This window comes from Tinamus guttatus, unplaced genomic scaffold (assembly GCF_059628265.1).
Source record: "Tinamus guttatus ecotype Peru unplaced genomic scaffold, ASM5962826v1 Tinamus_guttatus_pri_ptg000397l, whole genome shotgun sequence".
In the NCBI taxonomy this organism is placed as follows: Eukaryota; Metazoa; Chordata; class Aves; order Tinamiformes; family Tinamidae; genus Tinamus; species Tinamus guttatus.
In genome coordinates this window covers 3978065-3990913 of record NW_028288931.1, presented here as the reverse complement: position 1 = coordinate 3990913, position 12849 = coordinate 3978065, and the positions used below count along the sequence as shown (strand labels likewise).

At 56.4% G+C, this 12849-nt stretch overlaps 2 protein-coding genes across 2 annotated transcripts; both read left to right on the top strand.

The window, feature by feature from the left end:
- The first annotated feature begins 159 nt into the window (after positions 1 to 159).
- On the top strand, positions 160 to 5906 carry SMPDL3B (sphingomyelin phosphodiesterase acid like 3B). The gene is given in 8 exon segments (XM_010223094.2): positions 160 to 378; positions 380 to 525; positions 2066 to 2163; positions 2707 to 2850; positions 3458 to 3630; positions 3821 to 4001; positions 4395 to 4528; positions 5502 to 5906. Coding segments are annotated over 8 exon segments (1467 nt in total). The 3' UTR covers positions 5874 to 5906.
- Positions 5907 to 9310: 3404 nt separating this feature from the next.
- XKR8 (XK related 8) lies at positions 9311 to 11671 on the top strand. The gene is made up of 3 exons (XM_088531031.1): positions 9311 to 9606; positions 9863 to 10059; positions 10932 to 11671. The coding sequence occupies exons 1-3, from the start codon at positions 9311 to 9313 to the stop codon at positions 11669 to 11671; spliced, it is 1233 nt and encodes a 410-aa protein (XP_088387157.1).
- Positions 11672 to 12849: the final 1178 nt, after the last annotated feature.

Genomic DNA, 12849 nt, shown 5'->3' with positions numbered 1-12849 from the left:
CGCCCAATCAGCGGGCCCGCTGCTGCGGCCCCCAGCCAATCGCCAAGCGCTTTCCTCCCGCTCCTTCCACCAGCGGCGAAGCAGCCGCCGCCATTTTGAGTGCTGGCGCGTGCCCGGGCAGTGCTGAGGCGAGCGGGGCGGGACAGGCCCGCGGCCGTCATGGCGCTCTGGGTGCTGCTCCTGCTCCTGCTCTGCCCGCTCTCCGCGGCCCTCGCAGGTAACGGGGCGCCGGTGGCGGCGGCGGGGGGGGATGAGGGGCGCCCCATCCCGCCGCCCGCCCCGCTGAGCCTCTCCCGTGGCGCAGGGCGCTTCTGGCACCTCTCCGACCTGCACTGGGACCCCGGCTACGACGCGGCGGCCGAACCGTGGCGGGTCTGTCCCCTGTCCCTCGAGCGCCTCCCGCGCCGCCGCCGCCGCCGGGCCCTGGGGCAGCTACGAGTGCGACGCGCCCTGGCGCCTGCTCGAGGGCGCCGTGAGCGCCATGAGGCGCCTCGTGCCGCAGCCGGACTTCATCCTCTGGACCGGGTGAGGAGCCCTCAGGTGAACAGATACCGACAGGCACGCGCGATAACTGCGAATAAATACAGATGCGGTGTGGGGCTGGCCTGGGAGCCGTCCCTCTCAATGAGGAAATCCCGGTCTGAGGAGTCACCTCTTGGTTCTTGGGAATGCTCAACTAAGAGAGAGAAAACAAAACACTAGATACTCCCCAGATTGCCGGGACGTGCCGCGTGTTCCCTCCCGCTCCCACGCGCTGAGGCCGCCCATGCCCGGCAGGAGCCAGAGGACGTGGAGGGCTGCGCGTGGGTGACCCTGGGCTGCTGCGAGGAGGCCGCCGGCCGCGACACGGGGCCGGAGCGGAGAGCGGCACCCGCGGCTGCCCCGGGGAGACGAGGGGAAGCGTCGGCATGTGCTGCCCTTCCTTCCTGTTCGGTCCTTGCCAGCCCTCGCCTCCTCCTGGCGGATTCTGAATACCCCAAAATGGCTGTGGGACCCGAGCAGGTTCGTTACGCTGGTGCACAGCCCCCCACCTTGCTAGAGGTGCGGGCAGGAGGGCACCAGAAAACAGGCTCGTGGTATTTCTCCATGCTGCAGAGAGGAACAGGGAAGTTTGGCTTCAAAGGAGAGTTATTTTTCTTTAAAATTAGAAAGAACCTCCCCAGATGGAGCTTTCTCATAGCATGGTGGCCAGAAGCCAGCACCCTGCTCTGCAGAAGGCCCCAGTAGTGCATGCAGACAGGGAGAGATTTATTCTGCATGATTTTTGTAGGTTCGCACATCCCTCTGTTCGTGTCGTCTCCTAACAGCGCCGTGTTCACTGTGAGCTTTTATAACCCTCAAGGCTGGTCCGTGGTGCTGCTGGCTAACCCACTGTTCCTTCTTTGCCTTTGTGCAGGTGATCCTTTCTGCTCAGGAGTAGCTGGCGTGTAAAACTGTCTTGTTTTTCTGTTTCTCAAAACATTGCAGTTCTTCAAAATCTTTGTGAGTTTTAATCTCCAATGGCCTTATAATCCTTCCTCAGTCTAGAGATAGAAAACATTGAAATGTGCCTGCTGGATTTTCAGAAGTAGATCTCACGGGTCTCTGCCTTACTGGAGCCATCCACTTGTTTCATTTTCAATGGCAGAGTTGTTATTTTACTGCTCTCTTGAGTACCAAGAGTTTTGTTTTGCTGTTGCTGATGAAATTCACAACCAGGCAGACACGTTCTTCCTCAAAGCTCCCTAGTGCACTTTCTATTAAATACATTGAGGTCCTTCTCTCAAGATAGAAGAAAGCAGAGCAAGTTTTAAACATGAGCAGTTCCTTGAAACTCCATTAGTGCCCATGACACAGTGCTGATTGCTGCCCTGAAGAGTCTTTATTATCTCTGTTTTCTAGAAGGCAAAAAGAAAACAGAGGGTATAAACCAAAGTTCTCTGCCTTATCGCTTTAAGTATATGCACTGCTCATCATACGTGATGACTGCTGGTCCTGTTCATTTTGTTGTTTGCTTTCGTGTTTGTTTTTGTCACTTGTTTGTTTTCATGTTTGGTTTGTTTGTTTGTTTATTTGTTTTCTCCAGAGATGACACTCCTCATGTCCCCAATGAGCAGCTTGGAGAAATACAGGTTCTGCATATAATTGAAAATCTGACTTCTCTGATAAAACAGATTTTTCCAGGTAGGGGCTGAGAGAATGAGTAGGGGAGAAGAGTACAAAGTCTCCTGGGAAGAACTTACCAGTGGATAAATGATATCATAGGATGGGAAAAGGCACTGGAAAGCTGTGGGCACTGGGACTGGTTTGTCCTCTTCCCAGCTGCTGAACAGGCAGTTTGGATCCGGCCGTGTCTGACACGCCCTTGCTATTTCAGATTAAATCACACAGAAGAGGAGAAAAGAAGCACTTCTGTAACTACTAATTATGGAAAACAAAAGGCTGTATAACTTATTCTCCATCAAATCTCAGCAGTGAGGGGAGGAGGACCAGGAAACCTCACTAACTGCGGTTCTAAAGGCATGGCCTGCTCTGGGGCAGCCTCCCTGGGGACTGATGGTCTTTGCTGTTCCCTGTCCGTGCGGCCACACGGGTTTGGTGTGGATGGTACCTGGAGCCCTTGGGCCGGGCTGCTCTTTGGGAGTCTGTAAGCTCTCTGGAGAGCTCTGGTGCTGAAGAACTCGAGTTTGAGTGGATTCCTCTGTGCTTCCTTCTCTCTGCCTCTAGAAACGAAAGTCTATGCTGTGATGGGCAATCATGACTTCCACCCCAAGAACCAGCTTCCAGGAAAGGAGCACAGGATCTACAACCAAACAGCTGAACTGTGGCGCTCCTGGCTGGACGATAGCTCCATTCCTCTGTTCAGAGCAGGTTTGGCACCACCAGCCTGGTTAGTGTGCTGGGGACATGGGAGTGATTGGGAGAGCCATCATCCGAGTGAACTGTCACCAGAGAGTCACCAGGGAAGTGTCCTTGTTTTTATTCCCCAAGCTGCAGTGTTTGTAAGAGGGAGGGCCCAATTTAAAACTGATTGCTGGCAAAGTTTTCCTGTATGCACAAGAAGAAATTTCTTTGTGGTTTAGTCTCTTCTGCTTCCCTAGAGATACAGGAAAGTGTCTCTGTAGATAGTAGTGCGTTTAGTGAAAATAAAAAAGGTCTCTCAAGAAAGCTGCTGGTGTAGGACAGTACTGTGGCTCTGTATATGGCTCTCTATGTGGCTCTCAATAACTTGCCAGTTCCTGGACTGTCCTGTACTTGCTCTTAGCACCCAGAGCCTGTTGTCACCTTGAGTAGCAGGCGCAGGACAAGGAGACACAGGGAAGAGAGTCACACCAAATCCATATTCTGTGTTAGAGCTGCTGACGTTGCCTGGATAGTGACTGTGCTGCAGGTAGTGCCAAGGAGAGGCTCAGGGATTGGGAGCACAAGTGCCTGTGTGGCCAGAACTGCAGCCTGTTCTCCTGGTTGTATTTTGCAGGTGCTTTCTACAGTGAGAAGCTGCCCGGCCCAAACACAAGAGGGCGAATGGTTGTCCTCAACACCAACCTCTACTACGACCAGAATAACGAGACAGCTGATGAGGAGGATCCTGGAGGGCAGTTCCAGTGGCTGGAAGAGACGCTGAGCAACGCCTCAAAAGCAGAAGAAATGGTAATAAAAATAAAAATAAAAAAAAAAAAAGAGAGAGAGAGAGAAGGGGAGAAAAAAAAGTTTTTGTTCCTGGCTTTTCTGAGCCTGGAAGAAGGACACTCCTGATATCCCTGTGTACCCAGGACCAGCAAGGCAATGCTCTCTTTGGGAAGCTTGGAGTCTGTGTTCAGTGCTGCTCGTTGTGTTGTAGGTCTACATTGCTGGGCATGTTCCTCCTGGCTTCTTTGAGAAGAAAAGAGGCAAGCCCTGGTTCCGGAGTAACTTTAATGAACGATACCTGCAAATCGTGCAGAAGCACCACAGAGTCATTGCTGCCCAGTTTTTTGGACACCATCACACCGACAGCTTTCGGATGTTTTACAGTGACACAGGTACCGAATTTGGCCATCCAAGTATTTGCATGATGACTGCGTTCAATCCTCCCAAAATCATTCCTGGGCTAGTTTCTGGACCTTACCTGAGGCATAAGAGAACAGCAAGGGCACTGTGGGTCGCTCTCCCTGAGGGCGATTCTCTTGTTCACCTTCTCTTGTTCACAGTTTCTGCTTGTGCCAAGCTGCAGAAGAGCTGCTTTTAGCTGGAGAAACCACAGGTTGAGCCTGGTGCTGTTCAACACCGTGATCTTCGTGCATGCTCTGCTGTAACTAGGTGTGGGGAGCGATGGTGCAGGGTCAGCAGTTGCCAGGATGCTCGTCGCAGTGTGGGCTGAGTCTGCTACAAGCCAGGCCTCTCCCACTCATGATTTGTTTTGTATTTCTGTTAAGGTTCTCCGATCAACGTCATGTTCTTAGCCCCTGGAGTGACTCCTTGGAAAACAACGTTACCTGGAGTGGTTAACGGAGCCAACAACCCCGGGATCCGGGTGATTGATTATGATCCAGACACCCTTCAAGTGAAGGTAGGGGATTCCATTGTGCTCTGTGCAGCAGTCTCAGCTGGGCACTTCGGTTTCTCCATATAGTTTTAACAAGCAGGACTACAGGAAGCCAAGAGATGATGCAGCAGAGAACCTAGAACAAAGTCTTTCAGTCTTGTGGTTAGCACAAAGATCCAGAGAGTGCCAGTGAGTAAAGGAAGTGACACCTCAGCTGGCCCAGGCCAGGGCAGTGCAAGAGAGTTCAGGCTTGTTCTTGTTATCTTCAGCTAGTCTCCTTTTACACTTGCTTTTCAATAAATGCGGATTTCCAAACTCTCTTTGGGGACTAGCAGGCTTGCTGAACGCCCTTTAAAAACTCTAGCTGGCTAGGAAGTTATTCAGGGCTCACTTACATGCTGAATTAATTTATTTTGTAATGGGATCAGAAGTTAATTGTAGTGCAGGGAAGGCTTTTGTTTCCTTTGTCTTCATTTGCAAAAAGGTAGAGGATTCTGTTTGTGTGCTTTTCTTTTACAGTGGATAAAGCATCTCTGCAGATACTGTATTTACAAGTTTTCAGCATAAGAAATGTGTGCTTGTCTGTCCTAAAACACAGTGTGGAGAGCTAGTGAAGGAAGGCAGAGAGAAGAGCAACAGAGTGAAAGCAGGGGTTTTGTAGAACTTTTTAAATGTCATTTTGTTCACACTTGAGTAAGTAACTGCTGAATCCTGTAACACTTCTCCAGCTGTCCCTTCTGCCAGAGGACAGTGTAGATAATATAACACCAGAGTGATTTTTGAAGGAGGCCAGGCTCAAAAATCCTGGTGTTTTAAAATAAAAAGCAGAGAAACGTGAACCCTTAATCACTTATAAAATAGTAAAATGGGATGAAACTGCTTTTATGGTGTGTGCTGAATGCTCTCACTTGAGCCATCTGTCCCTGGGTTCTCATGCTGGTTCCTGCCAGCATCTCTTTGGGCACGTTTCTCCTTGTTCTGCTTTCTCTCCCTGCAGGATATGGTGACTTACTACTTGAATCTAACTCATGCCAATACGATCTCCGCAGCGTGGGAGGAGGAGTATCGGCTGACGGGAGCTTTCCACGTGCCCGACGGCTCTGCCCGCTCCATGCACACGGTGCTGGAGAGGATAGCGAAGGACGCGCAGTATCTGCAGCAGTACTACGAGTTTAACTCCGTCAAATACGACCTTGCCCCGTGCGAGGAGCCCTGCCGCCTCGACCACGTTTGTGCCATCAGGGAGGTTGATTTTACACGATACGATGCGTGTGTCAAAGGCAGCAGCTCTGCCGTGGCCAGCAGCAGTGCTTTTATTTTGTTGTCCATGCTGTCAGCAAGCCTCAGTTCCCAGCACGTGCTCCTGTGACTTGGAACAGGAGTGAGTGAGGAAAGGACTTGCTTCACGGCACATTTGAACCAGCAGTCATGGAATCATAGAATCACAGAATGCTTAAGGTTGGAAGGGACTTCTAGAGGTCATGGAAGGGACTTCTAGAGGTCATCTAGTCCAACCCCCTGCACACGCAGGGTCACTTAGAGCACGTGGCACAGGACTGCGTCCAAGCGGGTATGGAAGATCTCCAGAGAAGGAGACTCTGTTCCTGTGCTCTGAACCTGTTCCAGTGCTCTGGCACCCTCACTGTTAAAAAATTTTTCCTTAAGTTCCTGTGGAACTTTCGATGCTTCAGTTTCCAGCCATTTCCCCTAGTTCTGTCAGTGGCCACCACTGAAAAGAGGCCAGCACCATCTTCCTCACTGCCTCCCTTGAGGTACTTCTAGACACTGCTCAGAAGAGGGGACTGCTCAGGTCCCCTCTTCTCCAGGCTGAACAGGCCCAGCTCCCTCAGCCTCTCCTCATAGGGCAGATGTTCCAGGCCCCTGATCATCCTCGTAGCCCTGTGCTGGACTCTCTCCAGCAGCTCCACATCCCTCTTGTCCTGTGGAGCCCAGAACTGGACACAATACTCCAGATGTGGCCTCACCAGGGCTGAGTAGAGGGGCAGGATCCCCTCCCTCGACCTGCTGGAGACGCTCTTCTTAATGCACCCCAGGATCCTATTGGCCTTCTTGGCCACGAGGGCACACTGCTGCCTCATGGTCAACTTGTTGTCCACCATGACATCCAGGTCTTTCTCTGCAGAGCTGCTCTCCAGAAGGTCAGTCCCCAGCCTGTACTGGTGTCTGGGGTTACTCCTCCCCAGGTGCAGAACCTTGCACTTGGCCTTGTTGAATTTCATGAGGTTTTTCACTGCCCAGTTGTCCAGTCTGTCTAGGTCCCTCTGGATGGCAGCGCAGCCCTCTGGGGTATCGGCTACTCCTCCCAGTTTGGTATCATCAGCAAACTTGCTGAGGGAGCACTCTGTGCCTTCATCCAGGTCATTGATGAATAAATTGAACAGGACTGGACCAAGGACTGACCCCGGTGGACCCCGCTAGCTACAGGCCTCCAACTAGACTCCACACCACTGAGCACCACCCTCTGAGCTCTGCCATCCAGCCAGTTCCTAATCCATCTCACTGTCCACTCATCTATCCCACACTTCCGGAGCTTGCCCAGGAGGATGTTGTGAGGGACGGTGTCAAAAGCCTTGGTGAAGTCGAGATAGACGACATCCACCGCTCTCCCCTTGTCTATCCAGCCAGTCATTTCATCATAGAAGGCTATCAGGTTAGTCAGGCAAGATTTCCCCTTGGTGAATCCATGCTGACTACTCTTGAGCACCTTCTTGTCCTCCATGTGCCTGGAGACAATGGCCAGTATGAGCCGTTCCATCACTTTTCCAGGGATGGAGGTGAGGCTCACTGGCCTATAGTTGCCTGGGTCCTCCTTCCTGCCTTTTTTGAAGACTGGCATGACATTGGCCTTCTTCCAGTCCTCCAGCACCTCCCCTGTTCTCCAGGATCTCTCAAAGATGATGGAGAGCAGCTTAGCTATGACATCTACCAGCTTACGCAGCACTCCGGGGTGCATCCTATCAGGGCCCATGGATCTGTGGGTATCGAGGTTCCTTAGGTGCTCTCTGACCCAATCTTCCTCTACCCAGGGCAAGTCTTCCTCTCCCCCGGCTTCTTCTCTTGTCCCTAGGGCCTGGGGCTCTAATGGGCTGCCCTTGGTAAACACCGAAGCAAAGAAGGCATTGAGCAACTCTGCTTTTTCTGTGTTATTCCTAACCAGGGTGCCCATCCCGTTCACCAGCGGACCCACGTTTTCTCTGATCTTCCTTTTGCTGTTAATATATTCGAATAAGTTTTTCTTGTTATTTTTAACGTCCTTTGCCAGATTGCGTTCCAACCGTGCCTTAGCTTTCCTTGTCGCATCTCTGCACTCCCTGACTACGTTCCTGTATTTCTCCCAGGGGACCTGTCCTTTTTTCCACATTCTGTATACCGCTGCCGTCTGCTTGAGCATTGCCACAAGCTCCCTGCTCATCCACGCAGGTCTCCTGCCCCCTCTGCCTGCCTTCCTACACACAGGGATGCACTGCTGCTGGGTGTGGAGGAAGTGCTGCTTGAAAACTAACCAGCTCTCCTGGGCCCTGCTTCCTTCTAGAGCCCATGGGATTCTTCCGAGGAGGTCTCTGAAAAGGCTAAAGTTGGCCCTCCTGAAGTCCATGGTTGCAGGGCTACTTACAGCCCTGCCTCCTCCTCGTTGGATCCTGAACTCCACCCGCTCCTGGTCACTGCAGCCAAGGCTGCCCCCCACCTTCACATCTCCTGCAAGTCCCTCTGTAAACCGGAGTGCTTTGGGCACTGAGGGCTTACTCAAACCAAGACAAAGTTAGAGGCTCCCGATGAAAGCTGGTGCATTGGGGAAGGGTGGTGACTGCCATGAAGCTTCCTTGTGCCAGACTGACCTGCATCTGGGAGTTTCCCTTCCTTCAGCTGCTGCTTCTGAGGTGGTTTCACAGTCCAGCAGATCAAGGCCAGGCTTCCCCCGTGGTTTTAACCTGACCTCCTAGCATAGGAGAGCTGCGCGCTGGCACAGGCACATTTCTCACGTTGGCACACACTTCTTTTCCTAGAAGACTGCACAGTTGGAGACCCAGCCAGGAAGGATTAGCTCCTCTTCTGTCCTCTGCAGACTGGGGCAATGATTTTTTTATGGCACTGCCTAAGACGTGTCTGTCATGGATTTATGTCTAAGGGTTTATGTGCACAACCAGCCTTGGTTTCAGCCAAGTAAAGCTGACTTGTCCTCCTGTCTGTGAGTGCTGAGCGTGGTGGGTCTCTGCGGGTGGGATGGGTGTCCCTGCGGCTCTGCTGGCCGAGCTCTGCTGACACAGGAGGAGGGTTTCCTTGATAAATACTCAGTAATCGGTCCCTGGTTGTGGGTCGAAGGGTGTGAATGATGACAAAGTCCACCGAAAAGCGCTGCTCAGCATCGATAATGAATCTTTCCTGGCTGTGTACGTGGCAGGGCCTTTTCCCCGCCTCCACGTGGGTTTGGGAACAGCTCCGTGGTTCCAGGGGGTTTGAGGGGAGCAGGGAATGCTGCGCTGGGGGTGGTGGATGAGGGGCCCGGGGGAGCCCCGCGTGGCCCGTCCCGGCGGGAGGCGGCTGCGACCGGGGACGCGGCGGGGGCGGGGTTACCGCAGGGGGCGGGGCGATCACGGGGGCGGGGTTTCCGGCGGGGCGGAGCAAGGGCGGGCGGAGCCGCGACTGGGCGGGGCTATAATGATCTAGGGGGCGTGGTCAGGGGCGGGGCCGGGCGGGGTGCTGCGGGGGCGCCGCCCGGGAAGTTACCGGACCCGGAGCCGGAGCGGGACCCGGAGCCGGAGCGGAGGGGCCGGGCCCGCCCGGGCCATGTGGGCGCGGGGCGGCCCGCGGCGCTCCCGGCTGCTGCAGCTGCTGCTGGCGGCGGCGGGCGCGGCGGGCGCGGCGCTGGACGTGGGCGCCGACGTGTGGCTCGCGCTGGGCTACGCGCGGGCCGGGCAGCGCGCGTGGGCCGCGCTCGTGCTGGCGCTGCTGGCGGCCGCCTCGCTGGCCACGAGCGGCTGCAGCTGGTGGTGGCTGCGCGGGGACCCGCCCGCGCTGCGGCCCGCGCTGCCCCCGCGCGCGCTCGCGCTGCTGCACGTCCTGCAGCTCGGATACGGCTACAGGTGGGACCGCGTCGCGCGCTGCCCTTTGCCCGGGGGGAGCCGCGGGAGGGCCCCCGAGCCGCCGCCGCGCTGGGAGCTGCTCCCGGGGCGGCTTTAGGGTGTTTTTGTTTAGTTTGCGGCTGGGCTTCCCTCGGCAAAGCGCGAGCGCTGCCCTGCGGGAGCAGCCCCGGGGGCGGCCGTAGCCGGAGGGCGGCTGCGCTGCAGCCGCTGCCTCCCGCGCGGGGCAGCTCCTAGCCCGGCCCGTGGCTCCGCACAGGTGTCTGCGCGCTCTGAAGCTGGGCTGGAAGCTGTGCTGGGCACAGGCCGTGTCCGAGCAGGAGCAGAGCCGCCTGGCCTTCCTCTCCCATGACATCAGCCTGCTGCGCCTCTTCGAGACCTTCCTGGAGAACGCCCCGCAGCTCACCCTGCTCCTCTACGTTGTCCTGCGGACCAACAAGGCGGAGCCTTCCCAAGGTAGGGGAATTTCAAGGGCACAAGCGTTGGGTCAAAGCAGGATAGGACAGCAGAGACCTCGCTGGGTGGCCGTGGGCTGTGCTTTGCCCAGCAGGACGTTGCTCTTCGGCCCCTGCTTGAGGTTCCTGAGCATCGCTGTTCTCTGCATCGCTCTTTTCCTGGGTGTGATGCCCATGGGGAAATGCTTGTCCTACCCTGACATCTCCTAGTGGACTCTGCTGGGCCAGGAGGGAGGTAGATGGGACCTCTGGGGCATCTCCCAGGGAGGCTGTGCCTGAGGGGAACCCCGCACGGAGTGTCCTGCCCCATATGTGTGGCCAAGGCCCAGAGGCCAGGAGAGAAATCAGGTGCCGTGCTGGGACACGGGGTGCTCTGATAACTGGGCAGTGCTGATGTGGACACGTGTGGAGAGTAGAGCAAAGCCCCATGAGGAAGGGAAGTGCTTTGGTACCCACCTAGGGGTGTGCAAGAGCCTGCTGAGCAAGTGTCACTGCGATGCAATGGCTCGAGAGACAGGCAGTGCTCAGAGCCCGGCAGCGCTTTGGCTGGTTACCCAGCTCCTGCCTGCATGGGCTGAGGGCCACACTGGCCAGAGCAGCAGTGTCTGCAGGGCCAACCAAGTCCCGTTACCTCCCCCTCGTCTCCTGGTCCAGCTAAGCTTGGTAATGGCAGACATCTCCTGCGAGCAGAGCGGCATCAACCTGCTCCGTGAGAAGAGCAGGAAGCCAAGGACAGGGTGGGACACGCCGAGATGCTGAAGCCGGGACGCTCTGAAGCAGCAGCTCTTCCAAGCCGCGTGTGACGGGCGCGGGTTGGGAGCAGGGTTGGCGCGAGGGCTGTGAGCTCAGTGTGCTCCGCTGCTGTGTTTGCAGGTGTGGGGCTCTGCACTGCCGCCCTGTGTGTGACGTGGGCCCTGCTGGACTATCACCAGTCCCTGCGCTCATTCTTGCAGGACAAGTATGAGCTGAGCCTGTGCTCCTCCTTCGTCTACTTCCTGTGGAACCTTTTCCTCATCTGCCCTCGCATCCTCGCCGTTGCCCTCTTCGCCTTGCTCTGGCCCTACGGCATTGTCATACACTTCCCACTCGTGTGGCTGGCCATGTTCCTCTGGGTCAACATGCAGGGGACAGACTTCATGGAGTCGCCTGGCCCTGAGCAGTTCTACAGGGCCATGGTGGCCGTGATCCTCTACTTCAGCTGGTTCAACGTGGCCAAGGGACGAACGTTGACCCGTAGTATCATCTATCACGGCTTTATCCTGGGGGACAGTGTGCTGCTGGCGGCGTCCTGGCTCTGGTGCCGCTCGCCCTCCGATGAGCACTTGTACCTCATCCCGGTGGTCTTTGCTGCGCTGCCCTGCTACCTTTTGGGGCTTGTGTTGAGACTGGTCTACTACAAGTGGCTGCATCCCAACGTGCGGGCGCAGCGAGCGGGCGCCTCCGACGAGGTGGATGCCGGCGACGTGGCGGAGGGGCTGCAGGTCCGACTCGGCTCCGCAGCTGCTGTTGTGAACAGGCGAATGCAGTGGCTGGCCCAGACCCAGTTCTCCATCTCCTTGCAGGCAGAGCAGAACCTGCTCAATGGAGCGGCTGCTGCTGACACGGCTGTCTGAGCCCCGGTGCTTCAGAGCTGCAAGGAAGGTCCCTGCATCCCTGTAGGGGTCTGACGTGCTGGGGAGATGTTCTCAGTGCCTTGGGCTGCTGTTTTGAGCAGTTCGGTGACATGCAGCCTGCTGCAGCGATGGGAGGTTGCATGGGGTGGGTACAAAGCTTGGATGGCTTGAAGTGCCCAGGATACCACAACTACAGCAAGGCTCTTGCTGCTGTGCAGCCTGGAGGAGCCAGGTTGTTTTGGTGGCTTCAGCACATGGCGAAGCACTATCATGTCAACCTCTCTCATTATTTATTATTAGTCCTTTCTAAAAAAAAAAAAAAAAAAAAAAGGGCACCAAAAGCACCTCTGTGTGTCCTTTATTTCCATATCTCTTCTTCACTGCCTGTAATGAGACCCTTTCTCCCTTGCCTCATGGATAGGGAGGTGGGTCCTGGATCTTCTTTGCTCCTTAGCAGCAGCTCTTGGCTCATGCAGTTTGTGGAGCAGCGTCTGTTGTTTGCTGCAAAGGGCCAAGATGGCTGAGTATAAAGGAGGGGCTGGGTCCATGCTAAGGGCCAGGAAAAGCAGGGAGCCCCCCCCGGCCTCCGAGTTTCCCCATATTTGGGCAGCGAAGCCCAGGGTGCCCTCGCGGGGCAGCCTCGGGGCTGGGGGCAGCCGCTGGGGGCAGTGCAGAAAAGGGAGAAGCGTTTGCACGTGCTGCAGGCAGGAAAGGGCCCTGCTGTTTGTCCTGCTGCTTCCTGCCTTTCCTGAAGGCCGAGGGGCCATGGAAACGAGGGCAGGGCCGAGCGGCTGATCCCCGGCGTCCCGCTGTGGCGTGTGAGAGGAAACGGGGCGAGCAGACACTGCAGAGCGCTTCCCCCGGCGCCCGCGGAGCCCTGGGTGCCAGGGCCAGAGCCGGGGGCCCGGCCGGGGCTGGTGCGAGCCGAGAGGAGCCCCTTGTCCCAGGGGAGCCGAGAGGAGCCCCCTTGTCCCAGGCGGGAGCCGAGAGGAGCCCCCTTGTCCCAGGCAGGAGCCGAGAGGAGCCCCCTTGTCCCAGAGGAGCCCCCTTGTCCCGGGGGGAGCCGAGAGGAGCCCCCTTGTCCCACACGGGAGCCGCTCCTGCCCTAGGGGTGGCAGCCCCGGCCGGCAGCGTCGCCGCCACCTCAGCCGCCCCTCTGGGCCGGCGCCTCGTGCAGG

What these genes read in the sequence shown, in the direction of transcription:
- XKR8 (XM_088531031.1), top strand. Translation starts at nt 9,311, where the DNA reads ATGTGGGCGCGGGGCGGCCCGCGGCGCTCCCGGCTGCTGCAGCTGCTG. An exon ending in CAGCTCGGATACGGCTACAG is followed by an intron (nt 9,607 to 9,862) that starts GTGGGACCGCGT and finishes GGCTCCGCACAG; the next exon opens with GTGTCTGCGCGCTCTGAAGC. An exon ending in CAAGGCGGAGCCTTCCCAAG is followed by an intron (nt 10,060 to 10,931) that starts GTAGGGGAATTT and finishes CTGTGTTTGCAG; the next exon opens with GTGTGGGGCTCTGCACTGCC.